Source organism: Trachurus trachurus, assembly GCF_905171665.1.
Source record: "Trachurus trachurus genome assembly, chromosome: 1".
Taxonomy (NCBI): Eukaryota; Metazoa; Chordata; class Actinopteri; order Carangiformes; family Carangidae; genus Trachurus; species Trachurus trachurus.
In genome coordinates, this window is record NC_139891.1 from 27,880,545 (window position 1) to 27,907,660 (window position 27,116).

The 27,116-nt window shown below is 42.1% G+C and overlaps 2 protein-coding genes across 2 annotated transcripts; both read right to left on the reverse strand.

The window, feature by feature from the left end:
- Positions 1-3,206: 3,206 nt before the first annotated feature.
- On the reverse strand, positions 3,207-6,726 carry LOC310989339 (microfibril-associated glycoprotein 4-like). The gene is made up of 5 exons (XM_083976371.1): positions 6,634-6,726; positions 5,710-5,907; positions 4,770-4,866; positions 4,370-4,537; positions 3,207-3,528 (listed from the first exon to the last, which is right to left on the reverse strand). Exons 1-5 carry the CDS (start codon positions 6,646-6,648, stop codon positions 3,260-3,262), a joined length of 747 nt encoding a protein of 248 aa, XP_083832497.1. The 5' UTR covers positions 6,649-6,726; the 3' UTR covers positions 3,207-3,259.
- A 2,739-nt stretch (positions 6,727-9,465) lies between these two features.
- LOC310984453 (techylectin-5B-like) lies at positions 9,466-25,597 on the reverse strand (the record flags this gene model as incomplete). The annotated part of the gene is made up of 8 exons (XM_083969671.1): positions 9,466-9,705; positions 9,861-9,923; positions 16,071-16,256; positions 20,845-20,999; positions 21,260-21,427; positions 21,822-21,918; positions 22,956-23,138; positions 25,586-25,597. The coding sequence occupies 8 exons, from the start codon at positions 25,595-25,597 to the stop codon at positions 9,466-9,468; spliced, it is 1,104 nt and encodes a 367-aa protein (XP_083825797.1).
- Positions 25,598-27,116: the final 1,519 nt, after the last annotated feature.

Consider the following 27,116-nt stretch of genomic DNA (forward strand, 5'->3'; position numbering starts at 1 on the left):
CTTGTCTTCTGGCTAAAATTCTGGTCAAAAATGCAAAGAGACTTAGATAATAATTTTCATTCTAAGTCATTCAAGCTTGACTCTCAAGCTTTCTTGATGTTGACAGTGTTCAGATCATTAACAGACAACAGTCTCTGCAACTGTGTGTGCACTGTGGCCTAGAGGCAGAGTGGAAGTCTAATGACCATGAGGTTGTGGGTTCGATTCCGACCTTGGTCAAACATTTGTATGGTGATCACTGCTTGCACTATTTGCTAATTCTGCAACAGCGTTCAGTTGCTGTCAGCAGTCACACCATTTCCATTCTTGGAAATGCTTTTTCTAGTTTATCTTTAAGATGCAGCTTGAGGTTGTTTTCACCATAAATACGCGTGTAACTCCAAATGAGGACATACATATTTTAGCACATGTAGTATTTTTTCCGACAGTAAAAACAGTAACGTGCGTCAGTTGTAACCCCAACGTCTCACCTGAGAGATTTAACTGCAGTAAAACATCAATTATTTAGTCAACGACATCAACTCACCGCCGTTTAGCCTAAAACAAATCAACCGAATTGCCTTTAGATTAGTAAAAACACGCGTATAAGTATTTTTTTGTTGTTGTCTTTTTTAAACGTGACGGACAAAACACCTAGCTAAACACAGGTTAGGTGTAGTTAGTTAGTAGGTCGGTAATTGTGGAATGTGCCTTTAAGACGTGTTACCTAGATACGGGAGGGTAATTGCGTCATCAGCCCGCGCACCCGCGCATTGTTTTCCAGCGGCGCACCTTGATAGAGGAGGATGGGAGGATGCTACAGTGGAGGATTGTGGCTTGAAACATTAGAACAGACAAAAACATACACACAACTTTTAAACAGATAATCTTAAATCAAATCACTATTCCAGAATCGATCAATAATTTGCAGATTTGCTTTTTCCTCACATTTTAATTGAGACAAATTGATCAGAAAGAATGTGATCTGCAACTGACAATCTAAAATATCCACTTTTCAAGGTAAGAGCATTCAGTCTTCTCTGAATTATTGTTGCACTAACTTAAAGATTGTCTCTGGGTGACATATTGTATCGAAGGCAACTGGACTTGTATTTGTCTAATTTGTATTTATCCAATGGGCTTCAGCAACGCATCGGTCTGACTCATCCTTACTATGATGCGTTGCGTGCCATAAATGACTATCCTCAGGTCCAGTTGCCTTCGATTCAATTAGCTTGAAGGTTGTTAGATATGACAAGTTAGAACACCCTGTAAAAAAGAAATTTTGCATTTCTTTTTAATGTTGTTCTTATGCTAGTGATGAATTTCATGACATTTTAGGTAAACTTTTAATGAGCTTCTTATTCCTTAATTTTAAAAAGGACATGTATACGTTTTCTCTTCTGTTGAATGTGGTTTATTTTTCTCTGCAGGGAGAAGAGATGGTGGAGATTGTTGCATCACAAGAGCTACAGCTACCTGGTTAGCGTGCTAACTTCAGCAGAAGAAAAGACATGAATGAGACGGCGTTGCATTGCATCCCACCTCTAAAGACAGCTCTTGGTGAGTAAAGGAATGAAGACTGATGCTGAACTCACAATGTTTCTACGAGACTTGTAGGAAATAGCTGTTCATGCTGACGCTGGTTAGCAAACTTGCAAATAGCTCCTTTAAATGAAGGCTGCATCCTGCAAATTGAATCCTGCGTATTTCATTTATTCATTGGAATATGGAATCAGAAAAAAAGACTAAACTGAAGCAGAAGCCAAAGTAGTACTTGGAAAATACTTCTGGTATTAACCAAGAACTATGCATGATTTTTACCTTAACTGCTACATTTTTACCTTAATGAAACAGCTTTGAAGTAATTGTGATAATAACTTGTTACAAGGAGAATGGAGGCTCTTTGCCTTCCACGTAGTGTTTTTGGGCTGAAAACCAACCCTGATCAGCGCCTCCCACCTGGTGTCCCAGCTCTAGTCTCCGTGGCACCGCGACACAAATGCGCCTCGTAACCCGTAATGACAGATAAGGCTACAGCAATGTTTGCATTGTACTGCGTATATGAGAAATGATCATTTCCACTCCATGAATTGCTTTCTCACTGGATCTGTTGAAAATAAATGCACATAGCCAAGAGGAGGGTTAGCAAAACAGCGGAAAAGCAACCAGACTTGTTTAGTTCACCTTTAATTACTCTTCAGGAATATGTTAGAATTAACATTTATGAGGTGAAATTCATTTTAAAAGGAACCCTGTTAACTGGGCCATATGAAAGGATTGTGTATATGAGGAAAGAGGTGAAGTAGCGTGCTGTACAATTTTTAGTTAATTTATATCCATTTTTTGTACTATACCCCTGAGTGATCCAAGACATGAAGTTGTGGAAAGTAAACCACAAATTAAGTTTCAAATCAAATTACTAATGATCCAGAATAACCTCCTAATTACACAACAATAAAAACAGTTAGCCTGGCTCATCAATGTAGCCTATATTACATTATTTCAGATAGTATTTGCAAACTATACGTAACATTTCAAATAAATTGTGCACTGATAGCCAAAAAAGCAAACAGATATTACAAGCCTAACGTTTAGTATTGTATTACTAATGCCAAACTTTGGACAGATATTCATGGTTCCCAGATGTCCAATCATAATAACTTTTCCTCTAGTGCCACCATGAGGTTGACAATAGTGTTGTGAACTTTAGACACATGATCCAAACAGGATGAACTGTGATGACTCTGATGATCACATGACTTCTCCTGCAGCACCATCATAATGCTCAACATTTTTTAGTGCTAATTAGCATGCACTGCTGGTTGAAGATAATCATTATCATTATGAATAACAGTGAGATCATTTTCTACACTGAGGAATGAAACTGATACTAAAAAATGACAACAATAAAAGTAATATAATTAAAACAATCAAGTTTATTTATTTAATTATCACTCAGATCAACATAAATTACAAACAATAATCACTAAATGCAATTTCTGATATGTAAAAAACAAAGAAACTGAATTTATCTGCATCAGGTATGCAGCAAAGAACATAGGAAGCAAGTGCATGCACCTGTTCAACAGAGTTATCATGTCTGACAGTGATTTTGAAAGATGAGTGACAAAGAAAAAACAAACATTTATGATGATTTTGATTCAGAGGTTATTGTTGGCATTAAATCCAGTAGGACTAGTGATTATATGCCCGAACATCCCAGCTCTCCAACCCTGATGGAGGGTGTGATAATCTCATTGATCTACTGCTAATCAGGTTAATACATGCATGAACACTTAGCAACTGATCTCATTTTCATGGTGATGGTCTTCAAGCAGGTGTTCCAGCCTTTCCATGTTTGCCATACGATTTGGATATTTTCATATCCAGCACTATAAGGTGCGTACAGGCCGTTGGGGTTTGCAAAGTGGCAGGCTTTGTACCAGAATCCACCAAGATAATGCTGAGCACAGTTTTTATCCCACACATCCTGGTCTTTGTCATAGGTGGTGAACTTCATGGAGTTGTGGTTTGATAAACTGTCCCCTAGAAAGAACAGAGTCAAAATGTCATTTATATTTTGTTTCTCCATGGGGAAATATATATAATATGCACTGAAGAATACAGGCACAAAAAGGAGAGAAAGAGAATCTACACATTACAGTAGCCTACATAAAGAGCTGAAATAAGAATTGGACTTGAATATTAAAACTACTTGTAAATGAAATAGAAATAGAATAGATGGTATAAAAGTGACTGAACAGACTGTTGTTGAAGATGACAGGATAAAACACACAACATTAATTTTCATACAGTCCCTTAATTGACCAAACATTGTTTAGACATTAACATGGTTTCTCCAATGGGCCACACAGCTCATTCATTTGTTTTTACATTTTATTTGCTTGTTAACATATTGACTTAGGAGACACCATGGGTGCCTGAGGTTATTTTTGTAAGTAGACAGGTTAGGGACCAGCATGCACCTGGGTGGGCAGGTCAGGCAGCAGGAAACATAACCCCTTTGTTTTTCTGTTAGTTTGCTTGTTTGTTTTGATAAATTAATCAAAAGAAAAGCATCTCTGTAAAGCACATCCCTATAGTACATCAATGTCTTCTTGATGTTAGATTTAAGACAAGTAGCCTCCTGTGTTATTTTGGAAAACACTTTTTTTTTCACTGAACCTGAACCAATACTTCATTTTTTATTAATCTGACAGGAGTTTAATTTCTCTGGAGCCACATTTTCACAGATTTCACAAAAATCAATACATGATATTTTTCAGCCTGTACCTTCACAGTGTAACCATTCAGCTTTCACCCGGCCCATTGTTGAATACCTGAAAGTAAAAAAAAGGAAACAAACAAAAGATGCAGTGACCCTCACCTGCCGTTCCTCCCGTGAAGCTGCCCAGATCCAGCTGATATCCTCCGATCTCAGAATCGATTATGAAAGACGAATACTGAGCAAAGGCCTCCGCTCCCTCAAAGTCCTCCATGTCCACCCGCAGCTCGTTCTTCTTCCTCATCGTCAGCAGGAAGATGTTTTCCAGCCCTGAGGAGACACACACACACACACACACAGCTCTGATTACACTTCATCTCTTGCACCAAGGATCTATAATATTTCTATACTTTCAGTTTCAGTTTCTAAACGCTCCGCTGTGTTCACCACTCACTGACTGTCAATCAGTCTCTGACTGACTGACATGTGCTGCTGCTGCTGAAAACAGCGTAATGAGAGCATATTCAATCGATTATAATATAATTCTCCCTCTAGGACTCACCCAGCCAGTGCTCCCCTGCTACATTCCCAAATCCACTCTTATATTGTTCCCATGGCCTGTAGAAATTTTCACTCCCATCCAACCTCCTCTGAAAGACCTGAAAGAGAGAATCACAGCAGTCAACTAAAACAAAACTGTATAGATTTAATTAGCAGGACTTGAGATCACTTTGTAACATCAAAAACTAACCCATTTAGACTCAACCAGATGAGTTTGATGACTCTTACAAACTGCAGGAAATACAACATAACATACGGTATACAACATACATACGGTACAATTTAGAATTCAAGCTTCAGCACGCATTACGGCTGTTGAGTCCACTACTGTGACGCCACATGCTTCTTTGCTCTGATTGGTTGGTCTGTTTCTGTTTATACGTAACTGTGGCTGCTGGTCAGTAGAGGGCGCTAGGGCACCGCCCCACCTCTCCCCATCCTGACCTACAGCTTCAGTGAATAAGACTGACTTAGTTCAAATATATACTGTTTTTAAATAAGCACTTAAGAGACAAATTGTTGTACAGTTCATAAGTAAAATGTATAATCTGTTATAGAAATATAGGTTAAAAAACTATAGGCTACTATGTTACATTTTAAACAATAACTTTTTTCATTCCTGATAGCTACTGGAGCCTGTGAGGATTTTGAAAAAAAAAAAAAAACTTTTTGAAAAGCTTCTCAAATAACGTTTATTAGGTCTACTTTAGAAACATTTTTTATTTTACATATAACACATGTAATTTCAGCTCAGCAAATACAAAAAGATGTTTTTTTGCTCATTTGAATATACTAATAACTGAAGTAGCTAAAATGTAAAGATTTTGAAAACTGGAGCAATGTTTTATCAGTGCCTATTCATATTATTTCCATCCCATTAAGATTTTCTAAATGGTTTTCTGATATGAAATCTAATCAGATATGAGGTGTAGTGTACTGACGGTCCATCTGCCTCCGTCAGTGTCCATGTCACAGAGGACGTGCAGGGGTGAGGTGGGGCCTCCTGGGTAGATGGTGTACACCCCACTGGCGCTGGTGTTGTCATGGCGATACACGTCATCACAGTCGATGGGCAGGGAGAAGTGGGGATCCTCCTGGACCGAGGCCACCGAAACCAGCAGCCCCACTAACACTGACACCTGGATAAAAGACAGAGAGAGGAAAATAAAATCTAATGCATCTTCTTAGTGTTTACACTCACAAATACAAAAATAACACAATAACACAACAATCAGCTGTCCTTATTCTGTTGAGAGTCCTCTGCAGCTCTCTGGGGTTTTCTAATAGCAACTGAGCACAAAACTCAGGATTCAGTCGACTGCACATCCTGGTTCTGTGTTTAATATTTTCAGTCTGATTTAAGGCTGAGATGTCCACTTTCACTTCAAAACTAAAAAGCTTCATTGCGGAAAAAAAGGATAATCAGTATAATCTGCTGGGCTTGTTGTGAAAAGCTTTTGTAATTGCTGTTTTCATGGGCTCTCAAACTTTGTGAACACACAAATGTTCAATTCCTTAATGCACTCTGTTGCTTAGCTTGGACAACACACATAGTAATAACAGACAAAACAGTTTAGTGATGAGATATTTTAGATAGATAGTGATATTTTTCTTCTTAATTCATGAATTTGCTCAATTAAATGGTTTAAGGCAGATAAAAGAAAAAAATGTAAGGGATAAAATAAAACACATTTGTTTTGGTTTATAAGGTAAGTGTTTTAAAGTTACAAAAAAATATTAGTTCTAAACTTACTTTTATACTTTTTTATATTTTAACAACGTAGAGCTGCTCACATGGTCAATACACTTTCTAAAGCTACTAATACTACGAATAATGAGATAACTGAGCTGATCTGAACTCTTACCTGCATCATCTTCATCGTGAGGAGGAACGTTCGCTGTTGAGATGAACTCAAGGTTTGGAGGCAAATAAGGCGGTTTGTGTGTTTGCAGAAGCTTTTGACATGTGCACACTTCCTCCACAGTTTGTAGATACCTACAGTTAATTAACCCTGTTGCACTTTAGAGAAGTGAAAGTGACATTGGGTGGTGGTTTTACAAAATTACACAATTCTGAGATTTGGATAATTATTAGATGTCAGCAGATGAAGAGAATATCTCTTCTGAGATGGTCATGAGTAATGATGTTTAAAACATACACTTTTTTGGATGGTGGTGGTTGTAGCCCACCCAAAGTTTGACCAAGAGAGAAAGAAAGACACATGATTTCTAATCTAGTTATTTGTTTGAGAATGTTAATTTTATAGCACAAAAACAAGGATGAAAAACAGTCATCAGTCTTGTGCAGAATCTGTGAAACCACAGAAATAAGATGCTCAAAATCTGGGAAACTGAAAGTTAAAGCAGAAGTGAGTGATCCGGTCGTTTTCGCTAATGCTGCGTTCCAGGCAGGCTTTTGAAATCGTAAATTACAGCTTCAAGTCACAACTTACGACTTTGTAGCGTTCCAGGCAACCCACTCGTGTTTTTCCGACCTGTTTTACCGGTGAAAGTCACTATAACGGCCACTCGTAACTTCCGACCGGTGAACTCGTACCAGATCGAACTGGTACCACTTCACGGTCGGAAAAATACGAGTTTCCTTGAACGCACCATAACAGTCCTCGTCGCTACGTCACCACATTCACGGCGTTCCTTGGCTGCACACACAGCCCTGCATGCCGTTCTCTCTCCTCATTGGATAAAAACTGTAGGATACGATAAATGTTTTCTCTTCGGCTCAGAGCAGAGCAGAGGGACTGAGAGACCCGTGTTTCAGTCCAAACACTCTATGTAAGTGATTGCTGTCGGAAGATATAACTATTTAAGACTTATATTAACACAAATATATCACTCACTTCTGCTTTAAAGCAGATATTGTTTGTATTGCACCCTGCCCTGTGATGTTTGAAAACTCTGCAGTAATAGAAACTTAGTGTCCAAGGAGACAAAGACACAAAATACGTACCGTTGGGGAAGTTGACCAATTTCAGTTCCTCAATGAATTACTCAGGGTTGCATTGCACACCCTTAATACCAATAATAAAAAAAAGGCCTATCACAAATGTGTCATGCTGCACAAATATTTCTGCTGAGTGTATTTTCTGGAAAGCGAAACAGCTGGATGTTATGGTACAGGGATAATGGCTCACCGTTTCACTGATGAGGCGGAGGACAAAGGAGCAGGGGGAAATATCTTGGTACCATTTTTGTTAGCTTTATTTTACAAGATGCAGCTTGAGGTTATTTTCATCATAAATGCAGATAAGATAAGACTTTTTATTGATCCCACTGATGGAAAATGTACTTGTTACAGCACCAAATGAAAAACAACAAAGGTAAAAGGGGGAAAAAAGAAGTTTATTGTATTGTATACAGTTTTATAGAATTATTTAGGTAAGTATAGATGTTTATCAAGCAGATTATAGTTGGTAACTCTTGTGTAGTCCATGTGATACGCAGGTATATGCAATAGGTTACCCATTTCCATGTATGAACAGTGCAGTAACGTGCAGTCGGTATGTGCCTACCCTAGGCTGTCAGGAAAAATTTAATTATTCAGTTAATCTAAGGTTTGATTTTTTTTTTAAATTCCAGATAACTTTACTACAGGTTTTTTTTTTTATGTGTCAGGATTTGGTGATTTTCTTATTTTCTAAGAAAAGCGACTCAACAGAGCTAACCTCTGGCCAGGCAGCGGCGGCAGAAGCCACTCGCCATCTCATTGTATTTCAGAGCAGAGGTACAGAGCTGCTCTGCCTCTTCTACCAGTACGGTGTGTATGTGGCTGTTCGTGCATGCACAGTTTGTTCCCACATAGACTTTACAGAGTGCAACACTGCCTTTTAATGTAGCTCTACGTGGGCTACGTTCACTCTGCAAGCCTTAATGCTCAATTCAGATTTCGATTTTTTGTTTGGCTGTTCACATTACCATCTAAAATGTGGCCTAGATCAGATTCCAGTGTGAACGGTTTGCGGCTCCGAACTGACCCACATGCGAAAAAGAACAATAACGACGACGCCAGGCGCAGCACGCTGTTGTACAGGAAACCTAGGGAATGGGTATTTTCACTTTGATTTCGAAATGTCCGTGAAATGGAAGCTGGAAAATGTCTGAGCAGCTGCTGAGGAGGAAAAGGATATCGTCAGATTATCATTATTGGATAACTGAAAAAAATTATCGAGATTTTTTTTTTTTTGTCCATATCGCCCACCCCGAGTGGATGGCATGGATTGTGATGAGAAGGTGTTGGACATTTTGGCTGCGCCAACAGGGTGTTGAGGGCACTGCACTCGACTGGCTCACCTCCTACCTCACCAACAGACAACAGACAACAGACCATCTCTCTCTGGCCACACATCCACCCTCTCCTCGGTTACACAGGGGGTCCCCCAAGGCTCAGTCCTCGGCCCCCTCCTCTTCATCTGCTACCTCTTCCCCCTTGGTCACATCATCCGCAATCTCAACCTGGACTTCCACTGCTACGCCGACGACACCCAGATCTACATAAGCACCAAATCCACCCAGAACCCTCCCCTCACCCACATCGAAAACTGCATCTCTACAATAAAAACATGGCTGACTCACAACTTCCTCAAACTCAACAGTGACAAAACAGAGCTAAACCAGACCCATCTCCCTCACCATTGACACCTCGACCATTACTCCCTCCCCCCTGGCACGCAACCTTGGCGTCATCCTGGATCCTGGATCCCACCCTCTCCTTCGATCACCATGTCAGCTCCGTTGTCAAAACCTCCTACTTCCACCTCCGCCGCATCGCCAAAATCAGACACTGCCTCTCTCCCCCTGCTGCCGAATCCCTCATCCACGCCTGCATCTCCTCCCGCCTCGACTACTGCAACTCCCTCCTCACCGGCATCACTTCCCATTCCCTCCATAGGCTTCAAATGGTCCAGAACTCTGCTGCCCGCCTCCTCACCCACACCCGGTCCCGTGAACACATCACTCCCGTCCTCCACTCTCTCCACTGGCTCCCCATCAAACAGCGCATCAACTTCAAGATCCTCCTCCTCACCTTCAAAGCCCTCCACCACCTGCCCCCCCCCCCCCCCCCCCCCCCACCTACCTGTCGTACCTCCTCATCCCCCACCGCCCCTCCCGAGCCCTCCAATCCTCCTCCACTCTCACCCTGACCGCACCGACATCCAGACTCAAAACCTTCGGCGACAGAGCCTTCTCCAGATCAGCACCCCGACTTTGGAACTCCCTCCCCCAACCTGTTCGTGACTCCCCCACACTCCTCATATTCAAATCCCATCTGAAAACCTACCTCTTCTCACAAGCCTACAACCTCCCCTATCCCTAATCACCTCACCCCCCCCCCCATACTCTCCTCCCAACCCTCCGCATCACTTGTAACCATTGTTGTACCTGTTTGTGTTGTGTTGTCTTTTTGCTTGTCCACCTGATGATCACATCCTCCAGCATCATCATGTGCTAAAAATTTTCATTTATCAAACACTTCAGTTCATGACCTGTGAGACTAAAAAGTTCCCATCAGCCTCATCTTTAATTTGTATTTAATGCTAATTAGAAATAATAGAGGAAAAAATCTAAATCATTATATTTAACAGTGAGATCAATTTCTATGAGGAACAAAACTGATACTAAAAAATTACAACTTTGAAAATAAAAACAAGAGTTAAATCAGTCAAGTTTATTTATTTAATAATCACTCACCAAAGAAACTGAATTTATCTGAATTAGGTAAAAATAACATAGGAAGCCAGTGCATGTACCTGTTCAACAGAGTTATCATGTCTGACAGTGACTTTGAAACAAGATGAGTAGGAAAGAAAAAAAAAACATATTTTATGAACATTTTGATTCAGAGGTTATTGTTGCCATTAAAGCAGAAGGAAGTGGAATGTTTGTGTTAATATAAATCTTAAATAGTTATATCTTCCGACAGCAATCACTTAGTGTTTGGTCCGAAACACGGGTCTGTCAGTCACTCTGCTCTGCTGTAAGCCAAGGAGAAAACTTCTTGTATACTTCCTTGTATCCTACAATCTTTATCCAATGAGGAGAGAGAACGGCATGAAGGGGCGGTCCTCTCTGTGTGTGCAGCCAAGGGATGCGCGTGAATGTGGTGACGTAGGGACGAGGACCAATAGATCCATGACGAGGGCGGGGACTGCTAACTCCATCGGCTGACAAAAAGTTAGCCAAAACTACCGGATTGCTTACTTCTGCCTTAAGTCCAGTCGGACAAGTGATTATATGCCCGAACATCCCAGCTCTCCAACCCTGATAGAGGGCGTGATTATCTCATTGATCTACACAGGGTCGGCCCCTGGCATAGACACTCTATGCGGTTGTTTAGGGCCTCAGCCGTCAGGTGGGGCCACATGATCAGAAGGTACCGGGGTTCAATTCAAGTCATTTTAACACTGCGGTCGGCGCGCACGTTTACGCGACGGTCTTGATATGTTTTTGTTTATATTTCGGTCATTTTACGCCGTAGAAACGCGGTTTAACTGCTCCCGTGACCGAGGGACGGCTCTCCTCTTTCAAATACACCCGCCCTCGATGACCTACGTTATTCACAGCCAGGGTTTGAGAGCCAGTAACAGAGCATGGTGCACGCATCGTCCCCTCTCACTGTGCGTAATTGGTTGAATCCGTTGTCCGTCAACTTGAGCATACGTGATTGGTTGAATCGCCTGTCAGTCAACTTCGGCCAACCAATTGGCACTCTGGGATCACTAAGGTCCTTCCCAGTACCGGTTCACCCAATACGCACACTACGCACGTTGCGTAGGGCCCCGCAAAATTATAGAGGCCCCGTGAATAAAAAAAATAAATAAATAAATAAAAAAAACCTGACGACGTGACCGTCCGTCGCGCACGTGTTGGCCTACCGGATTCCTAGCAAGACAGCGTTTAGAACGCCACAATGAAGCGGAGTTATCCCTCTGGGAATTAAGGGGGAAGAAACAGCTGACAATGACCTGCGGGAACAGCAGTCAGGTCACTCTCCTCTCCGGGTGGGAGAGTGGGAGGGACTAGTCCGTGTTTGACCTGCATTAACAGAGCGCTGAGCCCTGGGTGAACCCCGGTCTCTGTGTGCGTCTTGCTGGCTTCTATGATTTTAGTTGTGGTGTAATTACAACTGCACTTATACAAAATGGAAAGTAGGCTATTGGATAAATATTGGCTAAGATTGAATTTGGTTGCTTGGATACAGGCAAATATAGATGCAGATATCTTAATAAAACTTGTGAAATATTGTGACAATGGTGCTAAAAAAAATAATAGGCTAATATAATAAATAATAATATACATAATTACCTACATTTGAAGTATATGAAAGTAAAACAAGTGCAGCCAATTTGATGGAGCTGAATTAATAGTAGCCTTATCTATATTTTAGTTTTATTTAATGGTGAGTTATTTCAAACATTAACACGCATGCCCAACATGTAAGACTGTATGATTTTTTGTTTACACATTTAGTTTGATTTGTTCTGAATTTATTCTTAGTTAGACCAACAGTGCAATATGTTTAAAGGGGGGATGAGTGGAAACACTGGGTGTCAGGTGCGACCGTTGAAAGTTTTTGGGGTTCAGTTAGGAGGGCCCCTTCGCAGAAATTTGCCTAGGGCCCCATGGAGGTCTGAACCGGCTCTGGTCCTTCCTATCACAGTTTTAGCTCCATGGTTTACCTACAGCGGCTGGCATGGAGAGAGACGGCAGAGGACACCGAACCTGTCAATTAAAACAACGGTGAAGCTTCAAACTCGCAGAATCGTTAGGAGAGAGAGAGAATCAGTGATGACGGTGCTTCAGACGCTGAAAGTTTTGACTCATCTGATGAGCATGATTATTTAAAATTAATATATATATGAGAAAGTTCAGACTTAAACTCAGCTCCAGCTCTGTATACAGACCTGTTGAGCTCTTACACTTTTTTTTTTTTTTTTACCTTTCACACAGCACAGACACAGTGACAACACACATTATATGAACAACCACCGGAAAAAGGTGGCTTGCACCCTCTAGGTCGGGGGAGAGTTCCTGCCTCAGGTGGAGGAGTTTAAGTATCTTGGGGTCTTGTTCACGAGTGAGGGGAGAATGGAGCGCAAGATCGACAGGCGGATCGGTGCGGCGGCCGCAGTAATGCGGTCATTGTATCGGTCCGTCGTGGTGAAGAAGGAGCTGAGCCGAAAGGCAAAGCTCTCGATTTACCGGTCGATCTACGTTCCCACCCTCACCTATGGTCATGAACTCTGGGTCATGACCGAAAGAACGGGATCCCGGATACAAGCGGCTGAAATGAGTTTCCTCCGCAGGGTGGCGGGGCGCTCCCTTAGAGATAGGGTGAGGAGCTCCGTCACCCGGGAGGAGCTCGGAGTAGAGCTGCTGCTCCTCCACATCGAGAGGAGTCAGCTGAGGTGGCTCGGGCACCTGTATAGGATGCCCCCTGGACGCCTCCCTCGTGAGGTGTTCCGGGCATGTCCCACCGGGAGGAGGCCCCGAGGAAGACCCAGGACACGCTGGAGTGACTACGTCACTCGGCTGGCCTGGGAACGCCTTGGGGTCCCCCTGGAAGAGCTGGAGGAAGTGTCCGGGGAGAGGGAAGTCTGGGGATCCCTGCTCCGACTGCTGCCCCCGCGACCCGGACTCCGGATAAGCGGATGAAAATGGATGGTGTTATCGGGGTGTGTTGTGTAAGGTGGAAGTTGATGACCTGTTGTTTGGGGATGTGCTGAGGTTATGATGTTTCTGTATGTGTATGTGTACTGTATGTGTGCATGTATGCATATGTGTTACGAGGTATGTCTGTGTGCATGTGTGCACGCAATTATGTACTTGGATGTTTTTTTATTTGAAGAATTAGTTTTTTAGAAAACAAACACAAAGTGGAATAAAGTTGTGTTTGAAAAATCAAAATCTCTCTCTCTCTCTCTCTCTTTCTCTCTCTATCCCTCTGAACGACTCTGCTGTTTCGAAGCGCTTCACAGTTGTTGTTTTGATTGACAGGTCGTCAAGGGCGTGCGTATTTGAAAGAGGAGAGTCTCCCAATCAGTAGTTGAACCGCATTTCTACTGCGTAAATGACCGAAATATGAAAAAAAAAAAAAAAAAAACATATAGAGACGGTCATTTGTGCCACACATCTAATTAAAAATGTGGCGTTTCTAACAAGAAAACGGCTTGAGAGCATTCCTGCTGCAGACAGGTATCTGCTGTGTGTGTGACTATATACAATTTAGGAACATTTTTGTCATTGTTTATTTATTTGTTTTGGGTTTTTTTTTCTACATAGAAAACACTAAGTGAGGGGCGCCAGCTGACATAAATCATTATTATTATCTTTGTTTCTTTTTTTTCCCCCCTTGACTGGCGGTGCCCCTCCAACAGTTGGCGCTCTAGGCGACCGCCTATATCGCCTATGCCTAGAGCCGGCCCTGGCTGTAAATATTGTTTACTTGGGCTACTTCATGAGACCATATTAAAATGTTTTGTTATTATTAGGCTATATTTAAAGCAGAAGTGAGTGATATATTTGTGTTAATATAAGTCTTAAATAGTTATATCTTCCGACAGCAATCACTTACATAGAGTGTTTGGACTGAAACACGGGTCTCTCAGTCCCTCTGCTCTGCTCTGAGCCGAAGAGAAAACATTTATCGTATCCTACAGTTTTTATCGAATGAGGAGAGAGAACGGCATGCAGGGCTGTGTGTGCAGCCAAGGAACGCCGTGAATGTGGTGCGTTCAAGGAAACTCGTATTTTTCCGACCGTGAAGTGGTACCAGTTCGATCTGGTACGAGTTCACCGGTCGGAAGTTACGAGTGGCCGTTATAGTGACAGTGTTTCCCCCAGAAAATGTGTTAGTTAAGGTGGTGTCTGTCCTGTTGACGGGGGGGGGGGGGGGGGGTGCGAGCGGATCGATCGATCGTCCGGGGGGGGGGGGGGGGTTCGGCGCGCAGTATTAAGTTTCGCCACGCGCGCTGCTGTATGCATGCGCGCTTCTCTGTGGTGTGCATGTGTGTGAGAGGATGCGGAGATGAATGACGGCGCTCGTCCAACGGGGGCGTCTTAAATATTTTTTTTAAGACGTTAGTTTAGGCGGCAGCTCTTTGTTGTTAAGGCGGCCGCCTTAACAGGAAAGCGCTGCGGGAAACCCTGAGTGACTTTCACCGGTAAAACAGGTCGGAAAAACACGAGTGGGTTGCCTGAAACGCTACAAAGTCGTAAGTTGTGACTTGAAGCTGTAATTTACGATTTCAAAAGCCTGCCTGGAACGCAGCATTAGCGAAAACGACCGGACGACTCACTTCTGCTTTAATTACAACAAATATAATTTCAGGTCAACAAAATCAGGCATTTTCATGTAATTAAATACACTAATGTTTTTTTTAAATATATTTTTCTAAAAAGAAAAATGTGCAAGCTGCCACAGGATGTAAGCTCTGACAGCTGACGAATCAGATGATGATCATTTAAGTGACAAGTCTCAAAGGAGAGAAGTCACAACACTTGTTTAACACTGAAACAATACTTTTTTTTAAATCAATGGCTCCACTTTTGTTTTGGCTTTTTAGGTAGATAGACCTATCTATCGCCGGGGTGCGGGGGGGGGGGTTCACCGGAGACCGGAGCGTTCCACGTGTTCGTTCGACGGGGGGGGTGGGGGGCGGCGGCGTATGAGTTTCTCTTTTATCGTGCACTGCTGTGTGTGTGTGGGTGAGGGCTAATAACGGAGAAAGAGCTGATGATGATCAATGAACGGAACGATATTGCGTTGCCGAAAGCCGAAAAATCTATTTGTGGCGGACGTAATTTATTTGTGGCATATCAGTGAACACGTCGTCGGGCTGTGACAGGGCTGGCGTCGGCAGCCTAGTCACAGCCACAACACCAGCTAAACGTGTTTCCTCAAATTTGAGGCGGAGTGGCCACCCTGTTTACCACAGAGATTTTGTGTGCGGTCATATGACTACCTGGCTCCGTCTGATTGGACGTCGCCAGTGGCTGCATTTGATTGGTGGAACACTGTCATTTGACAGAGTATCTGTTGGAAGCAGCCAGAGAAGCGGCTTCATTAAAACAAAACAAACAGATTGTGCATTGGATCAATGAAAAAGTAGCGAGTATGCGTGTGTGTAAAATCGGCAAGAAAACAAAACATCGCCGCTCGTCCTTCCAATCGCCGATAGACGATTGGATCGCCAATCGGCACAACCCTACTCCACTTTTGTTTTGGCTTTTTAAGTCTCATCGTCAAATATGAAATCTAATCAGATATGAGGTGTAGTGTACTGACGGTCCATCTGCCCCCGTCAGTGTCCATGTCACAGAGGACGTGCAGGGGTGAGGTGGGGCCTCCTGGGTAGATGGTGTACACCCCACTGGAGCTGGTGTTGTCATGGCGATACACGTCATCACAGTCAATGGGCAGGTAGCTCTGGTCCGATGCCACCGAAACCAGCAGCCCCACTAACAGTGTTACCTGGGTAGACAATAATAATATGATAATGAACTTTATTTACTACTTTATTTAGGCCTATATATTAATTTAGGGGTTCAGCATTATGTGTGATCCAACATGTCAAAAGCAGCGCTCAAGTCGAGAAGGATCAGGATTAAGGAGTCACCATTGGTGCACTTTGTAATAATGTATAAAATGTTCACCTCATGATGTAATAATGCCACATTTTGTAATTTGTTCTCTTACATAATGAACCAAATTATTACAAAATGCAGGTGTTGCATTAAGAAAATGTAATAATATGATGCATTATGAACCAACAAAGGTTATTACATATTGCGTTCAAGAATTTTATTACAAAATGCGGCGTTGTTACATAATGACTTTTTTCTCATAAAATTATGACTTTGTTCTCAAAGTCTGTGATTTTTTTCCCCCTCAACGTGGCCCTAATACTCCTTCGTAACAAAACTATGTTAACCATAGGGGAAAACTAGCTAGCTAAACAATAGTTGATATTTTCCATGGTGATGTAACTTAAAATGTGTTGCTTTGTGTGACCACTGGGTCCAGACCCCAAAATAGTTAACTGTGGTAGATCAGTGTGAAAACTGAAAATATTTACAAAGTAAGCATGAATCATTTATTAAAATGGTTGATATTTTAGACAAACTTTCTACTGATCCATCAGGATGAAACAGAAACTACTTACACAAAAACAGATACACACAATATTTAGTGTAAATTAAATGTCAGAGAGTCAGCTGCTCAACTCACCCAAAGACCCATGTCGCTGTTCCGGAGGTGAAGGGAAAAACTCTGAAAGGTTGGAGTCTCGAAAGTGGAGATGTCTGCCGTGGTCCTGTTTTTATACAGGTTATGTTGGGTAAAAAAAAAGGAAAAGCATGATAGAGAAGGAAGGGGTGAGTGTGAAGCGTGGGAAATAACTGTTAAGTTTGCGTGTGCAGCCACCTGCAGGGGGAGTGAAAGTCGGGCAACGTAGATAACGGCAACCTGCAAAATAAAGTATAGCAATAACATGTAAACAATTTGCCAACAAACAACCATATATGAAGGAGACAGATGTTTAGCCTATCTGTTAACTGTAAAACTTATAGTATTCATCTTTGTGGTACAATACATTGACAATTTAAGTTGAGATTTGTAGTATTTTTAATCCTACCACTATTATGGGTTGCAACTAAATGCGGTCTTTTTTAGTTTTTAGTATTTTTTAGTTTCTGATTTTAAGTATACAACTGATTCTGTTAAAGACAATGATAAATTGCTAAAAAAAAAAAAAAAAAAAACTTGTTCTGACCTTCTGAAACTCTTTACCTACTGATTGTCTTGTCATTACCATCTGCTGTAATCATGCATTATATGTCATTTTTACTTTAATGAGACTTTCAAGTCTCACAGGGGGACATGTTGTGTAAAATGGAAAAGTTCTGAGAAGGTAGAGGTGAGATGAGTGCAAAGCGTGGGAAAGCACCGTTAAGTTCGCGTGTGCAGCCACCTGCAGGGGGAGTCAAGGTCGGGCAATGTAGATAACGGCCACCGGCAAGATAGAGTGGTGCCAAAGACGCTGAACTTGGGTGAACTCACTACGTGGCAAAATGTGACACAGTCGCCGTATAGGGTGGAGATTATGTTGATGAAAGATCGCAACATGACATCTGGACAAATCACAGGGCGTACACTGGGGAAGAAGTGTCATGTTCACCTCTCATTTTAATAAGAAGGCAGGGCTTTTACAGTACAGTATAAAAACAAAGTCACAGAGATAAGAAGTTTAGTCTGGTCCGGGACAGGCTCGGGTTTATGTCCATTTTTTTGGGTGTAAACTCTAATGCACTGAACTTCATCTCCGTCTTTTCTAATCATTTTTGTGAAGTTATATTGATGCTTTGATGAGTATTTTTCTGACTTTTTGAACACTTTTGGATACTTTCATTTGTATCATTGAATGCGGGAAATAAAGATCCTCGATCACAACTGGCCCTGTTTTGGATCCTAATTTTTTCTCCAACAGTGAATGAGGAGGAGGAAGAGGAGAAGGTTGAGGAGGAGCAGGGTCGGGAAATTATTATTAGATTTATTTTTAACTTTACAGCTTGAGGTGGAAAATTGACTTGTTACAGCAGCAGATGAAAAACAACAAAGGTAAAAAATAAAATATTTAAAAGAGACATTGTAGCCTAAAGTTTAGACTTATATTACTGATACCAAACTTTGGACAGATATTCATGGTTCCCAAATGTCAAATCATTATAATTTTAATCCTTTAGTGCCACTATGAAGTTAGTGTTGTGAACTTTAGACACATGATCCAAACAGGATGAACTGTGACGACTCTGATGATCCATGACTTCTCCTCCAGCACCATCATCTGCTCAAATTCTTCATTTATCCAACACTTAAATTCATTTAGTGCAAATTAGCATGTACTGCTGGCTGAAAAGAATAGATTGAAAAAAATTAACTCAGAATAAAACTGATCCAACACTCCAGTTCATGACTTGTGAAACTAAAGATGTTCGAATCAGCCTCATCTTTAAAGGTTCATGAGGCAAGAAATGCACATGCGTTTTAAGTTTTTTACTGCTAATGGGCGATGAAGCGTTAAAAACCAAAAAGAATGAGCCCACTCGCGTATCTCTCCGTTGCCTTGAACAGGCTGTGTGCTGCATAATGCGCTGCAATTCTGGGTCCGAATTTCCCGCGCTGTCCGCGGATGTGACGTCAAATGACGCTGCATGCGCGTTCTCGACAGCTTCGGCTTTCTACCGCTTGCGACTAGCGGTCGGCGGATGTCTTGCAGCCTGAACAGTTACGTGAGCAGCGAGTAGAGAAATAACGTCACTTTCTTAAATTTTAATATTTTTTCATGCGAGAAAGTGACAGTTTAGATTCCCAATCTGTTGTCACTTGTCAGTTTATCCAAATAACGTCTGTAAGTAGGTTTGCGCCGACATTTTTCGGAGGAGTGCAGAGCCACACACGAGCGGCAGCAGCAGCGGCTCGTCACAGAGGCTGCAGCCGGGGAGCTGAGCTCATCGGCCGGGCAACAGCTGTCCTCCTCCCAGGGAAGAAAACGAGCCGAGTAACTTCCCCACAGGTTTTTAGCATAGACTGTAAAAAGAGGTTTTTAGAGGTTTTCTGCCGGCTGGTTGAATTGTTTTCAGGAGATAAATGCTGGTCTCATTGATGAAATCTAACAGTGGCACTGTGGCAGTCGCATTAGTTCATTTGAATGAAAAGTGAAGCAAGCAAGCAAACTTTATTTATATAGCACATTTCATACCGAAGAAGCTTCAGGTGTGTGTGAGCAGCGCAGCCTTGGGGCTCTGTACGTACAAAAATCACCATATTTAGGCTACTTCAATAAATAAATAAATAGTTTTACAATGAGCCGATTGATTCATCCGCGGTCAGTTTATCCAAACAACGCCTGTAAGGAAATTCTCTGACGTGTTCGGAGTAGTGCAGAGCCATTAGAGCAGCCAAGCGGCACCAGCGGCTCACAGAGGCGGCGGCCGGTGCTGACCTGATGCCTGGGCGGTCAACCTCCCGGTGTCGCGGTAAATTGAGCACTGTACAATGAGCACGGCATGGCGCATTTACTGTTTATTAACAGCCAAGCGGTGTGTGTGTGTGTGTGTGTGCGTGCGTGCGTGCGTGCGTGCGTGTGTGTGTGTGTGTGTGTCGTGAGAGAGACAGCAGGTAGAGGGGCTGACTGGCAGAGATGAGAGACAGTGAAGCTGTTCTTTTTTTCTGTGAGAGACTGCTGCGGTGGACCCAAACGAAACTGTGGCGGCTGATTAATGGAAAACACTGGTATAGTAACGTTATGCCGTTTCCAATTCAGCCACAGTGTCACTGTCGCAGCATCAGCTGCACTGTTGTGGAGAGTTGATGCGCGCTCCCGCACCAGCTTGGCTGATGGCTGCAGTAACCCTGACGGCCGCTACGGCTGTTGTATCGCTAATGAGTTTTATTCCTTGATCTTGCCTCAAGCTCCTTTAATTTCTATTTAATGCTAATTAGGATGTACTGCTAGTTGAAAATAATACAGGAAAAAACCTAAATCATGATGAGATAATTTTCTATGAGGAATTAAACTGATACTAAAGAAATGAACTTCAAAAATACAAGTAGAGTTGAAACAATCAAGTTTATTTATTTAATAATCACTCAGAACAGCATCAATCAAAAACAATAATCACTAAATACAATTTTTTTAATCAGAAAAAAAAACAAAGAAACTGAATTTCAATACATCAGTGCATGAACCTGTTCAACAGAGTTATCATTTCTGACAGTGATTTTAAAACAAGATGAGTAGGAAAGAAACAAAAAACACATTTTCTGATCATTTTGATTCAGAGGTTATTGTTGACATTAAGTCCAGTCGGACTAGTGATTATATGCCCGAACATCCCAGCTCTCCAACCCTGATGGAGGGCGTGATTATCTCATTGATCTACAGCTGATCAGATCAATAAGTGCATGGATACTTAGCGACTGATCTGATTTTCATGGTGATGGTCTTAAGGGAGCTTTTCCATGTGACCCATTGGATTGGGAAACTTCCACAGGCCCATACACCTTTAGGTGCATACAGGCCGTTGGGGTTTGCGTTGTGGCAGTCTTTGTACCAGAATCCACCAAGATTATAGTGAGCACATTTTCCCCCATCGTTATCCTGGTCTTTGTCATAGGTGGTGAACTTCATGGAGTTGTGGTATGTTAAACTGTCCCCTAGAAACAACAGAGTCAAAATGTAATTTCCATTTGGAACGGGGAAAGAAATTGTAGTTAATCCAGTTAAAGGAAATGTGTTTGTTCAGTGAAAGTGCCAAATTTTTCTATTTTCTAAAATTATTTTTACAGAATTCACAAAAATCATGTAGTATTTTTTTAGCCTGTTCATCCACAGTGTAACATTCAGCCTTCACCCGGCTCATTGTTGAATACCTAAAAGTAAGAAAAGGAAACATTTCCACTGAAGTGACCCTCACCTGCCGTTCCTCCTGTGAAGCCGCCCAGATCCAGCTGATATCCTTCCCTCTCAGAGTCGACGAAGAAAGACGAATACTGAGCAAAGGCCTCCCCTCCCTCAAAGTCCTCCATGTCCACCCGCAGCTCGTTCTTCTTCCTCGTCGTCAGCAGGAAGATGTTGTCCAGACCTGAGGAGACACACACACACACACACACACACACACACACACACACACACACACACACACACACACACACACACACACACACACACACACACACACACACACACACACACACACACACACACACACACACACAGCTCTGATTACACTTCACCTCTTGCACCAAGGCTCTTTAATATTTCTATACTTTCAGTTTCACTGCTAAATGCTCCGCTGTGTTCACCAGCCACTCACTGACTGTCTGACTGACATGTGCTGCTGCTGCAGGTTGTGTAGTTATTTTTGTTTGTTTGTTTTGATTAAAGCCACTACCTGTTGTGACTGAAAACAGCGTAACGAGAGCATATTTAATCCATAGATACTTTAATATACCTGTAATTCTCCCTCTAGGACTCACCCAGCCAGTGCTCCCCTGCTACATTCCCAAATCCGTTCTTGTAATGTTCCCATGGCCTGTAGAAGTTTTCACTCCCATCCAACCTCCTCTGAAAGACCTGAAAGGGAGAATCACAACAATTCAGTCAACCAAAAATAAAACTGTATTCAATTAGCAGGACTTGAGATCACTTAAAAAAAGAAAGAAAGAAAGAAAAACAAAAAAATCTTTTCAACTGAACCAGGTGAGTTTGATGACTATCTGGTCTGTAAACAGCAATCACAGTTGCTGTAGTGTCTTTTATTTTTCTGTCACACTGTGCTCTGTCACATGTTTAAGTGACAGAGATATGTTCCTGATATGAACATTGTGGTATATTGATGTGTTGATGAAAAGAAGGGATCACCGCCGACACGTCTTCACTTGTGTTCAAAAAGAAGTTTATTAACAAGTAGAAGAACAGTGTACAAAAAATGCCGAATCCTGAAGCATCCCTGGTGCCAAAGTGAGATCTTCCTCCTATGGCTCAAAACCATGATCATATATACTTTCTAACTCCAAAACTCCACCTTCTCCCAACATAAGGATATTGCTTACCATAATAGGCATTAACTGCTCGAGATTAACATGAACAATCCATGTAAGTTCAGGTGGATAATACACTACAACATCATCACAACAAACTGCTGCGGTGATGGACTAACTAAATTATACAACATGGACACTGGTAACTTTCTCAGACTTTTTAAAAACAAGTGTTTGCTGCTGTAAATATTGTTTACTTGGGCTACTTCATGAGAAAATACATTTTAAAAGGTTTTATTATTGGGCTATATTTAATTAGGCAACAACATATATAATTCAGGTCAGCAAAATCAGGCATTTTCATTTATTTAAATAAACTAATGTTTTTTTTTTATATTTTTCCATGAAGAAAACTGTGCAAGCTGCCACAGGATGTGAACTCTGACAGCTGACAAATCAGATGATGATCATATAAGTGACAAGTCTCAAAATAGAGAAGTCACAACACTCGTTGAAAACTGAAACAATAGCTACAATTTTTTTTTATCAATGGCTCCACTTTTGTTTTGGCTTTTTAAGTCTCATCGTCAAATATGAAATCTAATCAGATATGAGGTGTAGTTTACTGACGGTCCATCTGCCCCCGTCAGTGTCCATGTCACAGAGGACGTGCAGGGGTGAGGTGGGGCCTCCTGGGTAGATGGTGTACACCCCACTGGAGCTGGTGTTGTCATGGCGATACACGTCATCACAGTCAATGGGCAGGTAGCTCTCCGATGCCACCGAAACCAGCAGCCCCACTAACAGTGTTACCTGGGTAAAAACAGAGAGAAGTAAATACAATTTTATGCATCTTCTCATGTTTACATGTGCATTCACAAATACAAAAGCAGAGGTGTGGACTTGGACTCGGGACTTGAGACTTGACTTGGACTCGAGTCCCGATTTTGATGACTTAAGACTTGCTTGATCAAATCAAAAAAAGACTTGGACTCGCTTGGGACTTGATGCCAAAGACTTGAGACTCTACTTGGACTTGAGAGCAAAGACTTGAGACTCTACTTGGACTTAACCCTCTTGACTTGAATTCAAGTCAAGTCACATGAAGCAAGCACAAATATTAAAATAATCACATCAGTGTTGTACTGTAGCAGCCAGTCAGAGACGTTCTATATGGAACCCACTCCTGTTCTCAGTCTTGGCTGTATAATTAATGCCAACACACCAAAGCCTACCACACACATAAAGATAATCTGTCTGATTTTGCCCCGATTTTCCCCCTTCCGACCAAAGACAAAAATCGCCCAATTATCTTAGGCTTTTAAGATTATTTTATGAGATTCTGGTTCTGGATTGTGGTGTTTTAAGATTTAAATTCTCCCGACAATCGGCTCGTAAAACGGTTGGCGCAGACAATCGTAAATATTAAACATGTTCAATATTTACAATTGTCGGCTCCGATAATCGTGACCGTTTGGATCAAAAGTCGGCTTGTGTGTGGGGGAACTCGACAATCCTGAGTCACCGGCTCCGCGGAATGTGACGTGAAATTGAATGTAACCAATAAATAAGCGATCTGACTGCAGAACACGTAGCATAACAAACCAGTGTGGCTAACGGCTCCATGGCTACCAATGACGGTTTAATAGAGTATCTTTGATGGCTAGCATCAACAGAGAAGCTACGTCAGATCACATTCGATCACGGAAGATTTCTGGTGTGTTACTGTAGGCCTACGTCAATTTTAAATAGCATAATAACAACTTAACAATTGAAGCGTGGTCATGATCTTTATGTATCATTAATTATAATCGCTTTGTTTGGGACTCGAAACAAAAATCTTTGGACTTGGTTGGGACTCGAAACAAAATCTTAGGACTTGGTTGGGACTCGAAACAAAATCTTAGGACTTGGTTGGGACTCGAAACAAAATCTTAGGACTTGGTTGGGACTCGAAAAAAAATCTTAGGACTTGGTTGGGACTCGAAACAAAAATCTTAGGACTTGGACTTGACTTGGGACTTGAGAGCAAAGACTTGAGACTCTACTCGAGACTTGAGAGCAAAGACTTGAGACTCTACTTGGACTTGCAACATAGGGACTTTCTCCCACCTCTGTACAAAAGTAACACAATAACATATTCGTCCCTGCAGGTATTTCTCATTTCTGCTGCTGTGCCCAGTTGCTTCACTGAAAAACATCTGCATGTCTGTGTGTGACAAGGAAATACTTCTAGTCAGATGAGGGGGTGTCAGAAATGAGACTGCAAAAAAAAAAAGTAGTGAGACCGCTTCAACTGGTCCCGCCAGTTTGTTCAGCGGGGTTGTTTTTCCAAACCTTTAAAGGTGTACAGAAATGGCCGTTTGTCCTGTTTGTCGCGCCGAGTTGTCACGAGCTGCAACACGAGTTTACCCGAGTGAGGAAAACGAATTTGATTGGTCGTTATCGAGCGGGCGGGATATTCAAAGCTTGGGGCGAGCCCGAGCTCCGTGTGTGTGTGCGTGTCTCAGACGTTGAATGACGGATTACGGATCCAATATCAGTGGCTGGTGAATCGTGTACAGGCTGACGTATAATCCGTGCGCCTGCATTATCCAATGCGAAAAAAAAAATACACACTTTCATCCCGGATTTACTCAAAAATAGAATTTTGCACAAAGTTTGGCCTACATCATCTGAAAGATGAGTTATCACATTAATTTTATCACCCAAAGTGGGCTCAAATTCAATTTTCTTTTCTGTACACCTTTAAGAGTAAGAGTTAGAGTAAAGCTGCCGTGTCAGGTGACTATTCCTGGGTGGGTGGGCTGCTCTACCAGGGCTAGTGGCTTGGTGAAGCCAGATAGACGTCTGGATGAAGGCAGTTAGAAGCTAGGCGAGGTTCCTCGTCACCAGCTTAAACAATGTCTAGAATTTCTACTCTGGTCCGTGACCGTTAAAACTTGAGCACTTACCCTTTATACGGAGAGTTGGTCCAGTTAAAGCCTCAGTAATAGGGGCTAAATACCGGGGATCTAACAACTGTTACAGTTTGACCTGAATTTGTCCTCTGAGGACACAATGTCTGTCTCTATGGCTCCAAACAACCCTGCAGTGTATCAAGTAATGTCATCATCAGGCTTTGGATCAAAGATAAACTACTTAAACACATGCACGCACGCACGCACGCACGCACACACACACACACACACACACACGCATTCTGTGTAAATGACTCCTTCTAGTGGGCTCCACTTCTTCTGAGTCGGCTGTCAACTTACCCAAAGAGCCATGTCTGCCAGAGTTCACACCAGTGTGAGGAAGACAAAGTTGTTGATTCAGAGCAAAAATGGAAGAGGAGTTCAGGTGATGGACGAGACAAAGAGGAGGTGAAGGGGAAAAACTTCACCAAACTTTGGAGTCTTGAAAGTGGAGACGACTGCTGCTGTCCAGTTTCTACAGTATATCCAATCAGCCAGAGAAAAAATATGTTTTATATCATATGCAAATGAGGAGGAAGGAGGAGGAGGAGGAGGAGGAGGAGGAGGAGGAGGAGGGTGGGGAAATTATCCTAGTACCATTTCTGTTTGCTTAATTTTGAAGATAAAGCTTGAGGTTGTTTTCATCATGAATACAGATAAGATAAGTTAGGATTAGATGAGATATATATTTTCGGAAAGTAAAAAGGAGGAGCATGTTTCACTTGTAGCCCAACATTAAACTGCAGTAAAGCATCAACTAGTTTGGACAAGTCACAACAAATCTGTTTAGCCTAAATACATAAATTGATTCATAAAGTCTTTAGATGAGTAAACAACACACATAAAAGTCTTTTTTAATAACTAGACTGTTCCTTTAAGTAGACATGTGGTGTTACCTGGATATGGGAGGAGCTGCTGTTTGTTGTAGTGGGGCGAGTTCATCCAGAAAACAGTGAGCCTGGTGTCACAGAGCAGGTCTGAGACAACAGACTGACACACAATGAAGGGCATTCACACAAACAGTATAACCGATATTACATCATTGGCAACTGAAAAAGTTCATCATGTCTTCTAGATTATATGAAGCTATAGGCGAAAGTTCAGACAGGAAGACTATCTCTTTAAGCACGCCTCAAAGCCCTTTCCCTGTTTTCCTGCTATCCTCTCGCTCCACCCTCATTCTCATAATTCAGCCAATCACAGTCTGCCATCCTCTTTCCCTTCCACCAATCGGTCATTAGCGTCAAATTTAAAAGTCCTCTCTCTCTCTCTCTCCTGTTATCAGCCGTCATTCCTGCAAAACTCTCAGCCCACCTCCACCCCGGCACCACCTCCATCAAGATACAGACTGTCTTAACCTGGATCTTCGACCGAGAAGTTCCCTCATCAGGCGACTTCAAGCTTCCCTACCACCACCAGTGTCTAGGCCCGGGGGGATATAACTACTTCAGATGCAAGCTTCTCATCCCCAGATCAGTTTACTCAGCTGGTCTACACCCGTGGTCTAAGCGCCAAAGTCTATTTTGTGCACAATAAATGTAATTTCATCTTCATCCTCAAACCTGGCTCTCTTGTCGTAAATGGTCTATCCTGATTGAACTGATGTCACCTTCCTGGAAGAGCAACCTGATAGTGGGAGGATGACGACGCCTCTGTAACATGTAAAGGTGAAAAAGAAAAAACCTTGATAAATGAACTAGAACACTTGACTGTATGTAGCATTTCAAATAATTTGTGCACTGATCACAAAAAAAAGCATACAAGCCTAAAGTTTAGACTTGTATTACTTGCACTAAGGCAATGTTTACACGGAAACGATCTGAACAGAAGA

Bases quoted from the DNA above. Each gene is read 5' to 3' on its own strand.
- LOC310989339 (XM_083976371.1), bottom strand. The intron at 4,867-5,709 runs GTCAGTACACTA...TCTCTCTTTCAG, and splicing joins CTGACGGAGGCAGATGGACC to GTCTTTCAGAGGAGGTTGGA. The intron at 3,529-4,369 runs GTGAGGGTCACT...TGTTCTTTCTAG, and splicing joins CTTCACGGGAGGAACGGCAG to GGGACAGTTTATCAAACCAC.